A 17731-nucleotide genomic window follows, 5' to 3' on the forward strand; every position below is an offset into this window, starting at 1 on the left:
CAGAAGCCAGAAAATGTTGCTCCACCCCTAGGGCCAAGGGGCAGAGGAAGAGGTCGGGGAAGAGGACGTGGACGAGGCAGGGGGAGGGGAGGACAGATAGCCAGTCAGAGAGAAATTCCCCGCCAAGATACAGAACAAACCACCACCACACAAGGATTCATGAACAGCTCAGTGATACTACCAATGAACGGAGAGGAGGAGACCAGCGAGGAGGAGGAGGTGGACGAGGAGGACTTCCCCCCTGTCTCCCAAATCCAAACCCTCAACCTGGACGAGGATCAAACCACACCAAACCTTCGGAAAAGGGACAGGACAGAGTCTCAAAGCCCCCAGGACCATGTAAAAAAGAAGAATTAGAAACATTAAAATATATTTATCTTAACGCAAGAAGTCTAATATCTAAACTATGTGATCTTGAACTTTTATTAAGTGAACGTGACCCTGATCTTGTTTTTATATGTGAAACATGGCTCAATGAAACAATCAATAATTCTACCCTTAATATTACTGGCTACAATTTAGAACAGGAACTTCGTATTGACAGAAAGGACACAGTAAATGGTATTGGAGGAGGTATTCTTGTTTACTCCAAACCTGGCATTGTAATAGAACCTGTTCCAGTTAACAAAAATTTTATTCAATTTTGTCAATTTAAAGTTTTATCTAAGGAGAGTTCAAGTGATAAAAATCATACCTTTACAGTTATATATAGATCTCCAAATTCCAAAGAAACCAATAATGAGCTGCTTTTAGAATTGATAAATGATGTGTCTGATAACTCAACTCTGATTGGAGATTTCAACCTACCTGGCATCAACTGGACGAATGGAACCTGCGACAGAAAATCCTCACCTTTTTTTGAAACCTTTGCCAACAAAGGACTGGAACAAATGATCGATTTCCCAACACATGTTAAAGGTAACACTTTAGATCTTCTTCTTACTAATGACCCTGAAAACATTATCTCGGTGGAAAGTCTGGGCAATCTAGGCAACAGTGATCATTGTATAATTGAGGTAGAAATGTTATACAAAGCAAAAGTATCTGAAAATGAAACCTTGTTTCCAGACTGGCAGAACTGTGATACTGAAGGTCTCCAGAAGCATTTTGATAATGTTAATTGGAACAATTGTCTTTCTGGAAAAGATGTAGAATCCCAATGGCTGTGTTTTAAACAAATAATCAACGAAGGAGTTGACAAGTATGTGCCCAAGAAAAAAAGAAGCAGACAAAATAACTGTGTTTGGATGGACAAAAAGGTTAAGAATCTTATAAATTACAAAAAAAGACTTTTTAAACTTGTCAAAACTAATAGATCTGAAGATAATGTAAACAGACTAAGATTAGCCGAAAAAAAGTGCAAAAATGCAGTTAGAAAAGCAAAAAAGAATTATGAAAAAAAACTCTCTGCTAATGGTTCAAATGTCAAAAAATTTCATGCCTATATAAGAAGCAAAACTAAAATCAAATTTCCAGTCGGTCCCATTAAGAAAAATGGAGAAACAATCACTGATAACAAAGAAATGGCCAACCTCCTTAATCAATATTTTGGAACAGTTTTTACAAAAGAAACAAATGAACCAGCCCCAAACTGTCATATCTCTAGCAATATCAAACTTGAAACTGTTGTTATAACACAAAGCAAAATTATTGAAAAGATAAAAAAGCTGAAAGTTAATTCTTCCCCTGGTCCTGATGGTATCTCTGTCAAACTACTTCAAAGCCATGTTAATAGCTTATCTTTAGGATTGGCGATAATCTATGATAATTCTATAAGAACAGGCAAAGTTCCTAGCGACTGGAAGCTAGCAAATGTCACCCCAATCCACAAAAAAGGCTCTAAAGGTAATGTTGAGAATTACAGACCAATATCACTGACATCCATCCCATGCAAAATTCTCGAGGCTATTATTAAAGATAATATTGTGGATCATCTTTTAACGAACCTTCTTTTGAAATCAACACAATATGGTTTTATCAGGAACAAGTCAACTGTAACAAACCTTTTAGAATTTTTTGAATATGTTTCAAAAACTGTAGATGAAGGAAACAGTGTTGATGCTATCTACCTTGATTTTTCAAAGGCATTCGATAAAGTACCCATAAACAAACTCCTCATCAAACTGAAAGCTCATGGAATAGAAGGTTGTTTATTAAAATGGATTGGGGACTGGTTAACAGACAGAAAACAAAGAACAGTGATTAATGGACAATTTTCAGATTGGATAGCAGTTTTATCTGGAGTCCCTCAAGGGTCAGTTCTAGGACCAGTTGCCTTTATTATATTCATCAATGACATTGATTTTTGTATTAACAGACAACTAGTTAACAAATTCGCTGATGATACCAAAGTTTGTACCAAAATACTAGACCTAAAAGACGCCGAAGACCTCCAACTCTGCCTAGACAACCTCCTTTGCTGGTCCAAAAAATGGGGTATGTCATTTAATGTTGAAAAGTGCTCTGTAATCCATTGTGGGAATAATAATCCAAAATTTAGTTACAAAATGTCTGACACATCTCTCAAGGAAACATGTTTAGAACAAGACCTAGGTGTTTACATTTCTCCAGACTTGAAGCCCAGCGAACAGTGTAAACTAGCTGCCAACAGAGGTATACATGCACTGTATCAGGTACAGAAATCATTTTTATACAGAGACCATAAAACATTTGTTAACATTTATAAACAATATGTTCGTTGCCACTTAGAGTATGCCTCACCTGCCTGGAATCCATCTAATTTAGCTGATATTGACAAACTTGAAAATGTGCAAAAAAAGGCTGTCAACCTCGTCCAGGGATTAGAAGGATTAACCTATGAAGAAAAGCTTAAAAAGCTTAACCTAGAAACATTGAGAGTCAGACGAATAAAGGCAGATCTCACCCTTGCATTTAAGATCATTAGAGGATTTTCCGACGTTGATAAAAATACATGGTTTCATCTAGTTGATCAAAATAACAGAGTTACCCGTTTATCTTCCTGTCAATACAATCTTAAAACACAAAAATCAAGAACAGAACTGAGAAAAAACTTTTTCTCTAACAGAATAATCAACTTTTGGAACTCTCTACCAACAGAAGTGAAAATGTGTGAAAATGTTAAACAATTTAAAGAAAAACTAAAAACACTTACAATTGATGCTTGAATCCAGTGAAAATGACGCTTTGAAAAGTTAAAAATTTTGTTAATAGACACTTGATTCCTGAGACAATATGATATTCCTTTAATGGACCTCTTGGTCCGCATGGAATTATAACAATCAAATCAAAAAAATCAAATCAACAGTTTTTTATTTGATATAATCATCTGATTGATCTTATTTTTGGAGTACTGATTCCTATTACAATAAGGTACAATATTATGAGCGAAGAATTTCCATAAGCAAGTCCTAAAAATGTCAGTACATTTTTACATGATAATTTAACCCTTTATGGTTTGATTTTTAAAAAGTTTTTATTGCTAATTAAACGCAATGTTTTAGTCAAAGCATTTCTATTTGTAAAAAAAATCCTAAAATACAAATAATAGTGGAATAAAAAACATTCTGTATTCAAGCAAATTTTGAAAAATATTGCAAATACATTTTATTGGTTTTTTTTAAATAAAAGGAGTAAATACAACTTCCTGAATAATGTTTCCCTGAGCATCAAAAGTTACCGTCGCGTAATTATTTGCCTGAAAAAAATAGATTTAACATTAATTCTTCAAATAAAAGTAAAAACGAAATATATGTAAGATATAGGTCGATAAAAACAAATTATCATTTAAATTTTTCTAAACAAGACTTCAACATTTTAGTAGATCAGAACATGACAAACATGACAAACATGACATCCTTTGAGCCTTAAATTTATTCGTTGACACATATGAAAGATATTCAAATCAAATGAATTTTTTTGTTCCTACATCCTTAACTTTAAAGCTTACCGGTGTGTAGGGAAATCTGACTCCTTCGTGTCTCACTTTCTTGTGCTTCTGTAGGTAAGAATTGGTGGTAGCTGAAATTATTATCAGTTGATTACTAAGAATTAGAATGTGGTAGCTTGCAATGGCGAAAGAAATTTAACTATATCTTAGCAAAGTTTAAAAACATTGTTATTTCGCCTTCTAAATTAATTTTTGAAGCTATATTGAACTTTTATCTATTTTCTGTCTATTTATTAGTATTTGCAAAAAAAAAACGACCATATGAGTTTCCTGAATCAAATAAATTCACATTTCTTTTAAAAATTGGAGAAATATTGGATAATTTATTTTAAATCAAATGATTTTATAGACTGATTTCAGGATACGGACAAATTAAATTTCAAATAGAGTGAGGTAAGCGAAGCTTTAAAGATATGAGGGGGTGGGGGAAGTTTTGACACATTTGCGTAAACCATGTGTGTTGGCTTTATCTTTGGACTAAGATGATAGGTTATTAGGGATAAAATCTTTCTTATATGATGAATTTTCCCAAGTTTTAAGATTTTTCGGAAAGGCCTCCAGGTTTAGGAGCTGCAGGCCTCCAGGATTAGGAGCTGTAGGCCTCCAGGTTCAGGAGCTCCAGGTCTTCAGGTGGTCTCTGGACAGGAAAAATTTAAAAAAAATGTTTTTTGAAGAGTTAGGGGTCAACTTTATAACAAAATATGCATCTCTTTAAATCTAATTTACATATTTTTGGGGTGTAAAATCGGACCATCACCTCCAAGCCTGGCGCACACCCTGGATAACCAACCGACAATGGCCGTGAAGCTATGATAGGTTTAGCAAGCCAGAAGTGGATAACTACATGCTCAAGACTTACGCAATCAGCCTCGAGAAATTTACATATTTGAAGGTAAAAGATGCATATTTTGTATTTTAAGTTGAACTGTAACTCATCGAATTTTTTTTTTTTAATTTTTACTTGTCCAGAGACCACCTGGAGGCCTTTACCTCCTGAACCCTGGAGGCCTACCCAAAATATCTTAAAACTTGGGAAAATTTTTCATATAAGAATCATTTTATCCCTAATAACCTATCCTCTCAGTCCAAAGATAAAGCCTATACACACGGTTTACACAAATGCGTTAAAACTCCCCCCCAGCCCCTCTTGTATATTTTACCTGCATAGTCGCACTCGTTGCATGGAAAACCTTTGGGTCGGGGAACTCTTGGACCAGTATTGCGCGGCTGAAGTAGATATATAATTTTTAACTTTGCTATGATTGTAAAATCAAGTCAAATAATTAGGTATGGAGATATTTTGTCAACAAACAAAACGAAAGGAACGAAAGATCACTCGATAATCTTTGATTTACTTTACAGTTTAACAGAGGTCAAACAATGAGGTAGCTGCGCTACATTTAAAATAAAATAGGGGGTGTCCCATAGTGTAGTGGTTAGCGCACTACGCTGTGGTTGGGAGAAACCTAGTTCAAGTCCCCACATAGACTTTGCACTTGGTTAACTGTCGCAATTTGTCAGATTATGATCACGCAACCTTCCCTAAGATGCCCTAGGGTTGTAAGGGGGGAGATTTGTAGGAAGTTAGGATTCTACAAATCCAGCAGCTCTAACCATGCTTTCCCTCATCCATGCTCCTCGTATGAGAGTGCCATTGATTAGGGTGGCTTAATATGGAACACCTGCCAACACTCAAGGCCAGGGTGATGTAATAATTGAGTAGCTTACACGAGAATTGCCGGTCAGCTTGTAATGTAACACAGAATACAATCAGCTGTTCGCGAAGCTTACCAATCTAAGATTGGCCAAAGGATTCTCACTTCCAGTCTCCGTGTGCATCTGAGTCCTAACTTCAGAGAATCATGGCTACAACAACAACATTTAAAATAAAATAGTCTCACCTTTTTCTGAGGATTTTGGCCAGTAATCTGTTGTAATTGTGCTTGAGCTATTGCCTTTTGTTGTTGAGCTACAATTATTAAAACATAATTTAAAACGGGAATTCATAAAGCTACATAATCGACTTAACACACAAAAATAGACTCTATACTCATTATGACTTAACTTAAAAGAAAATGCCTAAACCAACTCTTTATGTTTAAATTAAATACAATTTCCAATGAGATAATAAACTATTTTATCATAATTTACAATTGTAATTATCGATTCTACCTGTTAGCTTATCTAGCTGTGCTTGTGCAATTACTATTTGGTAAGGCAGACTATTACAATCTTCAACTTTTATATCATTCACCTAAAAATAAATTAGGCAACAATTATATTGAAAGTACTTTATATTTAAGTCAACATCACCCCTTTATTCAAAAATAAAGCCTATAATCAGACAAACTCAATTCTACACACATTAAAACTATTTCCAATTGATGGGTTGGAGGTTTTATTTCATTAGTTTAACACATTAATAATAGATCATTTATTTAAAGTTGCGGGATTAGTTAATGAAATTGAAGACTCAGCCATCCACAAAGATGTCAAAATAGTTTGATGCATTAGTTGTAAGAAATGTGTTAAAGATGTCCGAACTGGGAAAAAGATCTAGTCTGTGCTTTTCACGTATAAAATAAATTTGTTTTTGGGTGTTTCTTGATACCTGGAGCATTCTCACGTCCTCATCCTGACCTTCTCCTTCCCCACTCTCATCAAAATCTTCATCATCTCCGTCCTCATTTGTCTCCTCATTATCATCATCCTGAAATGTGTATTGTACAGGATCAGGGGCTGTGATTTAGCCAATTAATTCCATTTGAAATTACCGAAAATAAGATATTTTGTTGGCGTAAAGCTTGTTTTTTGATGGAGCTGATAGGATGTGAGTAAGAAGGTGAGAAATAAGGAAAGATGGTTTTGGGAATATATTCCCTTAGAATTTTTTGTCTGAATCACATTTCCTAATACCTGAATAGCATGGAAAACAACCAAACATTGTTAAGGAATATCAATGGTTAACGTCGTGACATCAAATATATAATTCAAGGTCGGTTTATTACCCAATTTCCTACCCAGAGCATACATTGCATACAAATAAAGAATACCTATTGATAATTCATGCATATTAATCATTTATTAAGTTAAAAAGAAAGCAAATTAGTTTATCTTACCTCATCGTCTGAATGTTCTCTTCTGCTTTTGTTGTCATAACGTTCTAAAAAAAGACAATTCAAAAATTTCTGTAAAAATCTTTTATTAGTTACCTATTTAGTTAAGATAACTCGATAACACTCAAAATTAAAACACAAAATACACAAAGTAAGAGGATTTGGCACCCCATTTTAACCTCTTTTATGTAATAAACAAATTCATAAATAATTTCAATTTTCATGTGTTGATTATTTTACACCTACCAGGTTCAGGGTGTGTGTGCGGGTGTGGGGGCATGTTTGGATGCGGGGTCTGGGTTTGAGTTTCCCTGGAGACATACATGTCACGAGGGTCCAAGTTTGTCACTTGATAAGGCAGATCTAAACAAATAAGATTTAAAAATTGTAAAAGAGGCTGGAGAAATTGAAAAAAGGTGGATATTTCTAAAAACTGGGTTATATTACATTTATAGTAAATAAGTTAAAAACAAAACCTCAAGAAAGCCAACATGATTACCTTTAGTTTTAGGGAAACATGGAAATGCAATTTTATGAAAAGTAATCCCTTCATTGGCATCACACTGATTTAATTCCTAGATTTGGGAGAGGATTATTTTAACTTATATTTTCCAACCCTTATAAAGTTATATCCGGCCCTGTTTTTTTCTTAATTTGTACAAAAAATGTTGGCTTTTGACTTACTTATTCTCATACCTGTAGTCTGTCCCTCGTTCATTTTAAATTTTTTCTATTCACAAATACATGAAAAAATCTGAAATTGTCGTCAATACATCATATACAATTATACTCATGAGCAATATTTTATGAGAATAGCGTTAGGATCTATAATATATACTCGACCAGAAACTTTAGGGGAAATTTACTCTAAACTTTAAAAATATTCTTATATAAAATTGACAAGGTCGCCTAGATATTATATAAAGACAGATAAAAAAAAGTAACAGTAGACAAAGTACTATTTTCTCTCCATATTTTTAACATTACATTTGAAATTAAATTTATAATTAAAGGAATTTAAAAATAAAACTTTTTTGGTGACTAAAATAGCCGGGTCCATGAAATAGAGCTTAGCTAAAAATCAAAAATTACCCATTTAATCATTTAACTGGGACATTTCAATGCATATTCGGGATTCGAACCCCAAATCGGAAATAAAAACGTCAACTCTCGCCCCAAAACGGCGATTTTCAGTGCCCAAAGTGACAGGTTGAAAGCGTAATCAATCAAAAGATCCTAGCATACGATAAAGGTTGTTGTTGTTTATACATGGATGTATTAGAACGCGGCAACTGCGCTAATTGATAAAGACGACGACATTTCAAATCGATTAATTTTCTTATATTTTCTCTACACTTTTTTTCCTTTAAACAAAAAAATTGTGATAAAATAGTCAAACAACATGTTATTAGGACAAATAATCGCTATGTAAAGTCAATAGGGTGTTTTTAAACATTTTTAGTCATAATCACCAGCATTTGGATGTTTATTTTCACTAAATAAGAGTTATTTCATTTGAACACTCATTAATAAAATCTTTTCTACACAAAGAAATGGAAAAAATAGCTAAAAATGATTTTAAAATTCATGAATATTAAAAAAAAATTTTTTTTTTTATTTTCTATTAAATGTTTTCTTTGTTATTGTGGGAAAAAAATTGTTGATACAGTTTTTGTCCAATGACGCAGTTGTGTTATGGTTCCATTTTGGCTAGCCTTGCTGTAGTGTTGCCAGAAATTTGAAAGTAATTTTGATTAAAAATACAATGAAAAATAATAATTTGTTTTTAAATCTAAAAATGCACTCAAGTAAATAATTTGTAGTTTTTTTTATTTATTTATTTTTTAGGCCAAAAATTTAAAGTTTTCTGACGATCCTGTCCTTCCAAGCAATCTCTGCCTGGCCCACCCTGCATTCAGATGAAAGGAGTCCGTGAACTCGAACGGTGCTACGACGCCATCACACACTCTGAAAACAAACAAAGACGGTTATATTATTATTATTTTGAGGACCTGTGATATATATAAGTTATATTAATTAAATATTCTGTATATAATACATATGAAAATAACCTCCTTTCATCTATAAAAAATACGTGTGATATCAATAAAGCAAAGTCTAAGTCAGTTAAAAAGTCCTCTCTCTTAATTTTTGTGGCTGATTGGTTCCAAGACACAAAGCATTCAAGCTTTTGGCCTAAACCTGTTTTTTGTCACAACAAGGTACGTATAGGGGATAGATAGATTGATTCAGAAAAGTTCAATACACTTTCAAGACCTTTTAATATAGGTTTGTATAAAAATTGATTATCATAATTTAGATTTAAAAGGCAACTTTTTTTCTTCCCTCCCTCAATCTTTTTTTGGCCTCCCTTCCCTATAAAATACACATTTTATCTTTAAAATCAAGAAAAGTCTCCAAAATGAATGCCATAGCAACTAAAACTTGATCTTTGTTTATTTACAATCTAAATTATTTACGCAGTTAGGTAAATATTCTAAGTATTTTAAGTACATATATTTTATTTTGTTATTTCTAACTTATATTATTATGATGCAATGTTTTTAATAAAATTATTTATGAATCATATTTTTAGAAATGTTATGCGAAATAATAATTATCCCATTGTGGACAATATTTGGAGGCCGTTTGTCTTATGAGTCATTTCTGACGTATGTTATATAGTACACATAAATGCTGTAAAAGAAAGTCAATATTTCCCCCTAGAAAATCTGATATTTCCTCCATTGTTATAGTATTTAGTTCAAAGTAAAATATTATGCTTGACTTTAAAATTAGTTTTCTTTAGATTTGATTTAAAGATAATTTTTTTTATTTATCAATGGCGCATAGTAACTAAAACTATGTTTGTTTTTGTACCCTTGCGTAGTGAAAAAATGTTTGGCATTTTGCTTTCACCACTTATGGCTACTTGACGTCAATATTTTTACTATTTAAGCCATGGTAACGTGGCTGATAGATGTGAGAACGGTACCCAAATGAGTTCAAATTCTGGCCCATCTAAAGATATATCATAAACTAAAGCATATGTTGCAGTGTTTTGTCAGATGCGTGACATTATCATCTATCTAAAATAGATATTTATATATATGTAACATGCACAGGTAGGCCTAGGGCTTCCAGACAAAAGTCGTGCATTCAAAGGTTTGAATCTCTGTACGCCTATTTATTACAAAGAACTTAGTGTTATTAATATATCCTAAAATTTGTTAACTAGTGTTTCTACCATTAATAAATCTCCCTGTTCAGAGTGTTCTCCAATGTGCAATAAAATGGTTGGAACTTCACCGCTAGGAGGGTCCTCAAAGTCAAATAATCTTCAGCAACGGTGAGATAATATTTTTTTCTCTGTAATTCAGCTTCTGTATAACTAAGATGTCTGTTCGTTTATTTGTGTGTCACTCATCAATTCTGTACATTCTTATCTCTCATGGTTACCACAAAAATATTATTGGTAATATTTAAATCAATATTAATGAAAAGTATATTTAATTTTTTTTTATATTTGTGTTAGGTTGGGTGGAGGAAAGTCTCCCTACCACCAGAACCAGATCAAAAGCCAAAATTTCTCTTCAAAGACCCGGCATTCTGCCCCCGCCAACAACCAGGCAGCCAACAGAATGAGTCCAAAGAACAACAGTCAGAACAAGCAGCGCAATACCCCAACTAAATTTTACTCCAATTCTACCCCTGTCAGTTCCCCCGCCCCCCGCAACAACAAACCAGTTACCTCCTCAGCCCCCCTCAGGATCTCTCCCTCCCAGGAGCAGCCCCGCAGGTAAAATTTGGTCATATTCTTAAAATAAATAAGCAAAATATATTTTATCAGCAAAGAGGATTAAGGAAAATCCGCAAAATACACTTGAAAGATAACACAAGACATAATAAAACTAAGAAATACAAAAACAATAGGTAATACTGATATGTTCATAGTTAGTAAAGTAATCAAAGCTAAATACAGTTTTGTAAAACTAGTGACCATTGCCACTATTCGACTCTATGCTGCATCTGTCAGCGAGATCTCAAGCTTCAGATAGACATAGGTTTAAAGGGCATATAATCAAGAATGTTCTGACAAAGATAATGCAATTATAGAGTAGCTACGCTACAACAAACTTTAACTTATATTTTTACAGGGACAGGCATAGGTCGTACAGTAGTTCTGTAAGTTGCATGTCTACCTCCCCCTCTTCTGCCCGTACTTCTCCATCATTCTCTCACTCCAACTCACCCTCACCAAAATTGTCAGCAAGCTTCGCATCTTCTACATGTTACCAAGTAAGTTATACTTAAGTCAAAATGAGTAAGGATTAAAATGAACATTAGGTTATTTTTTTTTATAATCGTTGAAGGAAAAAATATGGGATTTTAAAATATCCTATTATACACAATTTTTCCTAACCATTTACATATATCTGAAGGCCCCCATCGCTGCTGCTCTGCCCCTGCCCCCTACTCAATGGATCTCAATGTCTGCCCCACCTGCCGTCGCCCCCAGTCAGACCTGCCGCCAGATGGTCCAAATGTCTGCGGATCCCAGCCAACATCTCAAAAGCCTTCTCAAGGTATGTTAAATTATTTTAATGGTTTTGGTTTTGAGAATTTCTTTACTTTTTGAAAGATTTCCTCCAATCTTTAAAGATAAAGACAATAAGTTCATTTTATATATTTACTAGCGGTTTCGCCCCTAGCCTTTAGGGGCTTTGTCCCAAAAGGTAATTTTAAAAAAATAAGTACCTCTGATGCTGCGACCACTACATTTAAATTAACTGCCTAAAAAAATGTGGGGGGGGGGGATTGTTTTTGTGGGGGGGGGGGTGTTTCCTTCAATAAAATAGCCTAAAACCACCACAGGTCCAGGAGGTATATATTTTTTAAAGAGTAGAATACAATTGGTCCAGTGGTTAACGAGATCTTAAGGAACGGACGGACAGACAGACATCAAGCTACTTTGTATTATAGAAGTTGGTTTATTTCCTTGTGTTTGATTACAATTGAAATTAGAGTTATTGAACTAAATCGCTGTGAGGTCATTACACTTAGATTTGTGTTAACACTCATACAGTTAGGTGCCTAAATGGATTATGGTTGGAGGGAGGGGTTATATACTATAATATAAAGTAATAAGCTATTTTGTTTGTAGCGAAGGATCTCGCTAACCACTGAACCGATATGGTTCTCTTTTAGAGCGAAGCTTTGTATAGGCCCTGAGATGGTTTGGGCTATTCTATTTTTATAAATAAGTCTGGGTATGGTTTTAAGCTATTTTTCTACCCTTATTTAGCCCATCGATGCTAGGGGCACAGCCGCTAGTTTTATATAAGTTTTGTAAATGCCTATATAATTCCCAATATATATATAAAACAAGATTTTTATTTCATAGTACTAAATCTCCCAATTCACCGTTATCCATTTAAGTATCTAACTGGACAACTGCTTTGGTTTAGGTTTTGGCTTAGTCATGCTTGGCTTGGGAACTATGATGACATTGTTGTGATGCAACAGGTACGTACTTAAACAATTGTAGCGCAGCTACTCTTCTAATTTATTTGACTGTATGACTTCCTGTATTTCACTTCTTTAGTTGAATATATATAAGGGAATTTGTTTATCCGGTAGAATTATGGCAAAGATTATATAGTTATGTTTTATTCGTCTTAAACTTTGTTTTTCTTTTTGTTTTGCTGTTTTCATAAATCATAGATTGAAGGGGGGAGGGTATTTTGCTAAGAGTTTTAGTAATTTTCATAATTTAAATTATTGTTATTTTTCAGTTTTCGTTTCTTCAATAGCCAAACAAACTTTTACCCTACCTTTCGAGCTCCAAAAAATTTAACGCATCAAATTTCAAAATCATTTTCAAAAGAAAGCAAACATTTTCGCCTAATTTTTCACAAACCAATGTCATCAGCAATGGAAAAAAAATCCGCAAAATTTTACCTACTGTCTCTGTACTGAAAAAAATCTACCAAAAATGCCTCGTCTTTGAGAAATTTGAAAAGAGAAATATAAATCCGAATGTGCACGGACCTATGCTACATGAATAATGGAAATAACCTGATTGAATTAATATGAAAATATTATTGTTTGAAAGCAAAGCAGATGAATTTTAATAATTTATATGTATATACTATATAATATATCATGACCTAAACCGTCATTTGCAAGATTATGTATTATATATTATATATTTTATATAATATATGTAAATATTATTGACAAGCTCGGATCCAAATAAGCAACGCTCTCCAAAGCTAAAAATTTTGTTGACTTTGCTAAAAACTGCTATTATGAGCTATTATTTTTTAAAAAGATGTGCCGATTTTCCTCTATCTGTGTTTTTGTTTTTGTTCTTCCTATTCTCCACAAAGAAATTCGTTGATTATTTTTATTTTTATTTTGCCCCGAAAAGCTCAAGCCAAAAAAGTGTATTGCCGTACACACTTTCAATTGTAAATATCTAAAAAATGTTTACTAACTAATTAAAAGTCTGTACTGTTATTTTTAAGTGTATTTGTATAGATATACATGTGCATTTGATAATTTGTATTATACATTTGTGCATTTTTGCGTACAAGTACACGTACTGATGATCATACTTTTTTACCGCTTGTGCTGGCTGTGATTTGAAACTAACCTCTGAATCAACTTATTATCATTAACTCGTGGTTATCAAAATAATAACACTTTATAACAGGCTGTTATCCCGATTCTCAATTAAAGAATGATGTTTGGCTTTCTGAAAAAAAGCTGTTGAGTTTTTATGTGAAAGGTTTTTGTGAGAATATCTCGTCGCATGACCTTTCATGAAACTCACATTGAAAATGTTAATTATCTGATTTCAGCCGCTGAATGTTAAAGAATAAAGTTAGTGGATTTTTTTTATTGCTTTTAATATTTTTTTTCTTTAGATTCTTCCAAATTTTTTTAACATAAATTTCTTTAAATAAAATAATTTTTGGCACTCATGAAAATTTAAAGTGAAATTATGATTACCACTTAACTGATCTTGACTTCAGTTTTTATGTAGAAAATAACTTTCTTTCAATAGATAAAATACCTTTTTTTATTTGGCAAAATTAAAACCAATTTTCAAGCCAATCACAAAAATTGTTTTCTACACAGAGTCTCGAACCACGCAGTAGTTTCATAACATATTGTTATTATTTTAAGTTATCCCATGTTTGTTTTTGTAAATAACAATTTTGTTATGAGTTATCGAAAAGAAAAACAAGGACCTACAAAAACACACAACTTAGTCCTAAGTAGTACAAAATTAATATTCCTGATATATATATGAATAATATTCTTATTTTTTGTAATACCAAATGTGATGGCGTTGAATTTGGTGCACACTGGCTACACGTTGCAGCTACGCAGACAGACATACAAACTTAATTATTAAGTGTTTGTGCTGTTTATCTATCCTGGATAGAAAAAGGTTTTAACAATAAACGGTCAGTGTGGAGCTAATTCAACACTTATGTGATTTTTTGTTGTACTATTAGTATGCGAATGAATGAAGTAGCATGACTTATAGATTGATACGTTTTATGATATATCATAAAAATCCTTCTTTTTAAGTACAAAATAATGTTAATGTTTAAAAAAAAAACTCAACATTTAGCTGTTTACTTGAAGTAGTATTATTATCTTTATTCTTAAAATACGTTTAATATTGTATGTTTCTCTTTATATAAAGAGAAATCATTAGTGTTAAAATGCATTTTTTAGACTACAGTAATATAATTCACAAGTATAAAAAGCTTTAACAAAAAAATGAAGTTGAGATTTTTACACTTAATTAAAATATTAAACATTATCTTTTATTTTGTACAATTTTGGTGGAAAATGTTATTGGTATGCTGAGAAAAGATTAAAGAATTGACATGTTTATAAAATTGTCTTGTATTAATGTTATTTATTCATGTTATTGTGACGAAGCGTTACAGTAGTGGCGTAACAGAAAAATTGCTATAAAAGCATATTTCATTTAGATAATAAAATATGCTTATATAACAATGTAAGTTAGAGCTATTAAAAAAATTATCAATATCATCAATAGATACTTAAAACAAGAAGTTTTTGGTATGAAAAGTTATCAAGAAAAGTTATAACATTATGATCTCAATTTTCAATGAAAAAAAGAAGGATAAAAGTCTGACTTAATTGGAGACTGCATTTTTAAAACTATCAACTTAGTATGTATGATATAAAAAATACAGGTCATATCTTTCTCGAGGTATCAGTTTAGAAATTCGGGGATTTTTTATGCCAACCTTTGGGAGATTTTTGTAAATGATTTATTCTTACAGTATTATTGTGAAAATTTGAAATCCTAAATAGCTTTAGATAAATATGGCCTGTATAAAGTATGAATGTATATTTGAATCATTAAATGTTTGTGTGATAATAATTAAAATGTGTCAAATTTCTGCTTTGAAATCTCGAAAATTATCAATTTTTGAAGCACCATTAATTTTGAAGTTGGTAATTTTTGAGACTTCATAGCACATTGTGATTTCGGAGTATATATTTTATGTTCAACCATAGCCATTACGGACTTATTAATATTTCAGCTTTAGAGTAATAAAGCTTATCTATTAAGGTCCGAACCTCAAAAAATAAATTGGTTGTTAACAAAATATTTGTTCCGTTTTCAAAGTTTTCTCTCGATGATTATTAATTAGCTGTGATATCTATCTGTAGCCGAGTCCTGATTGGCCAGTTCGAATCTTGGCCTTAAAATAATTAATAGCACTTTGAAGATTTTTTTTAAATTTTTAAATTCTCACCTGACCAATTTAGACCTAGCCCTAACTGGATAGATAATCAAATGTTGTCTTTCATACACCCCCTCTCCATTCCTTTCTCTCCCCTTTAATTTGTCTTGTCATAGGTAACAATTTTCGAGTCTAATATTCAAAATTTTTGTTTAATTCAATAGGCCAATGATTTTTTTATTGCAACTAATTTAATGAACTTTAGCTATCATAATATTTTACTTGAGTTGCTTACCCATGGTTTTTAAATTTCTCTATGTCATATGTCAGTACCTTAATCAGTCTAAACCAGCTTATTCTATTGTCTTAAATCACACTTAGCTTTCACTAATTATAGGTTTATCATTTATACTTAACATAAAGATTAAATTGTTAAGTGTTTAACTAGTTATTTATGCAGTTAATCAACCAATTAACTCCATAGTTTTGGATGTTATATGCTTACTTTTTAATTTTTATGCAAAGTTTAAGTAAAATCTGAATTATAAAGCTAGGTGTGGTTAAATCAAGCTAATTTTGCTTGATTTACCTCCTGAAGAGGTGTGTATTAATATTATTATGTTGTCAACCTACCACGCTATCATGTGCTACTATTACTAGCTGGAATCAAATAAAATAGGTATACCTATCTACCACAGAGGCTTGCCTATCTTACGAGATTTTACTTATTAACAGTATAAATTATTTAAATAATGTGCAAGAAAAAGACTGACATAGTATTCGCTCCAAACAAAAAAAAACCTCAAAACAAAAGAAAAAATATTGCTCTGTCGGTCATTCTACAGCAATGAATTATTGTGATCAATTAAAAAAAGTTTTTATTAAATTATAAATGTACAGATTATGTCACTTTAGATTTTTAATAAGGATAACATGTAGTAAACATCAAAATTTAAAACTACAAATCCTTATATTGAATCTAAAGATTTTATAGAGATATAATAAGGGCTCTTTTGAAAAAAAGATAAAAGAAATAAAAGAAAGCAAAAAATAGCAGCTTTCATGAAAAGAGGCCCAGTAAATCTATAATCATAAATGTGAATGTAATTTTTTACCACCTTAAAGCATATTCTAATTATCATCTGTTTTGTGAAAATTTGTCATCGTGTGTTTGTATATAGATAATTATTATGTTCTAACACTGCCACTAAAAAATCTCCTTTTCCTTTTAATTTCTCCTTTTTTTCTCTTTTGGCAGTTTCCTTCTCCTCAAATAAAACTTCCTTTCCTTTTTTATTTTCTCCTTAGCAAATTAAAATTCCTTTTTTTCTTTCCCCCTCCCGGGTTCTTTTTAGAACCCACCAAATTTACCAAATTTGGGATTATATTCTAAAAAAACACCTGGCCTCACTTGGTGTGTAGAGCACCGAGTGTTGCTGAACATGGACTTCACCCTGGAGGATGGATGGAGCCAACAGGACGTTAGGCTGGCGACGGGTCCCACAGAAAATCTGTTATTACTCCAAATTATTTGACTGACAAAAGTATCACACAGTTGAAGCTGAACACTGCGAGCGAAGACATGGAAAAATTAGCTGAAGAAAGACGCAAACGCATTTTGTTGGGATGTATGACCGGTACCTCAGCCAGATGACCTCTTGATGACCATTGCAGTGACCACTTGGATGAGATGGACATAAGAAGAAAGAAAATCTATACGTCTTCAATAGAACAGGATTTATTATTAGGTTGAATCCTATTAAATAAAGTAGTAAGGTTTTACTGTCTCAAGCTTAAGATTTCAAAAACTACGGGACCCATCAAGTTCTCCATTGTAGGGAATCTTCACAAATATGCCAGTATGGATTTAGGATATTTTAATTATTAGATTCAAATCTTGGATGGTTTTAGGCTGGGTAGCGTTTTAATATTCGAATACATTC

At 32.4% G+C, this 17731-nt stretch overlaps 3 protein-coding genes across 5 annotated transcripts in view; 2 read left to right on the forward strand and 1 right to left on the reverse strand.

Moving 5' to 3' along the window:
• The window catches only part of LOC145334694 (uncharacterized), a 28291-nt gene extending 20008 nt beyond the window's left edge, over window positions 1-8283 (reverse strand). For 2 of the 3 annotated variants that reach the window (XM_080180267.1, XM_080180268.1), the window contains exons 1-9: window positions 7729-8283; window positions 7291-7407; window positions 7048-7091; window positions 6540-6638; window positions 6101-6182; window positions 5830-5897; window positions 5089-5155; window positions 3929-3999; window positions 3623-3676 (exon numbers count right to left, since the gene is read on the reverse strand). In XM_080180267.1, coding sequence (XP_080036393.1) covers window positions 3623-3676; window positions 3929-3999; window positions 5089-5155; window positions 5830-5897; window positions 6101-6182; window positions 6540-6638; window positions 7048-7091; window positions 7291-7407; window positions 7729-7762 — 636 coding nt within the window. In that variant the 5' untranslated portion in view covers window positions 7763-8283. The remainder of the gene's footprint in view (window positions 1-3622; window positions 3677-3928; window positions 4000-5088; window positions 5156-5829; window positions 5898-6100; window positions 6183-6539; window positions 6639-7047; window positions 7092-7290; window positions 7408-7728) is intronic. The other variant, XM_080180269.1, reaches the window with a different exon arrangement.
• Window positions 1-17731, forward strand: part of LOC145334698 (monoglyceride lipase-like) — a 166571-nt gene that overhangs the window by 1354 nt on the left and 147486 nt on the right. The gene's annotated exons all lie outside the window — the stretch shown is intronic.
• On the forward strand, window positions 8782-17067 carry LOC145334697 (uncharacterized). The gene is made up of 7 exons (XM_080180274.1): window positions 8782-9266; window positions 10315-10393; window positions 10580-10843; window positions 11202-11343; window positions 11487-11630; window positions 12513-12570; window positions 12840-17067. The coding sequence occupies exons 2-6, from the start codon at window positions 10326-10328 to the stop codon at window positions 12522-12524; spliced, it is 630 nt and encodes a 209-aa protein (XP_080036400.1). The 5' UTR covers window positions 8782-9266; window positions 10315-10325; the 3' UTR covers window positions 12525-12570; window positions 12840-17067.

The sequence above is a fragment of the Acartia tonsa genome, chromosome 12 (assembly GCF_053477335.1).
Source record: "Acartia tonsa isolate MP-2025a chromosome 12, ASM5347733v1, whole genome shotgun sequence".
In the NCBI taxonomy this organism is placed as follows: domain Eukaryota; kingdom Metazoa; phylum Arthropoda; class Copepoda; order Calanoida; family Acartiidae; genus Acartia; species Acartia tonsa.

Excerpts from the sequence above, each read along its gene's own strand:
- LOC145334697 (XM_080180274.1), top strand. The coding sequence starts at position 10,326 with ATGTGCAATAAAATGGTTGGAACTTCACCGCTAGGAGGGTCCTCAAAG. Across the intron at positions 10,394-10,579 it reads TCAAATAATCTTCAGCAACG|GTTGGGTGGAGGAAAGTCTC; the intron begins GTGAGATAATAT and ends TATTTGTGTTAG. Across the intron at positions 10,844-11,201 it reads TCCCAGGAGCAGCCCCGCAG|GGACAGGCATAGGTCGTACA; the intron begins GTAAAATTTGGT and ends ATATTTTTACAG.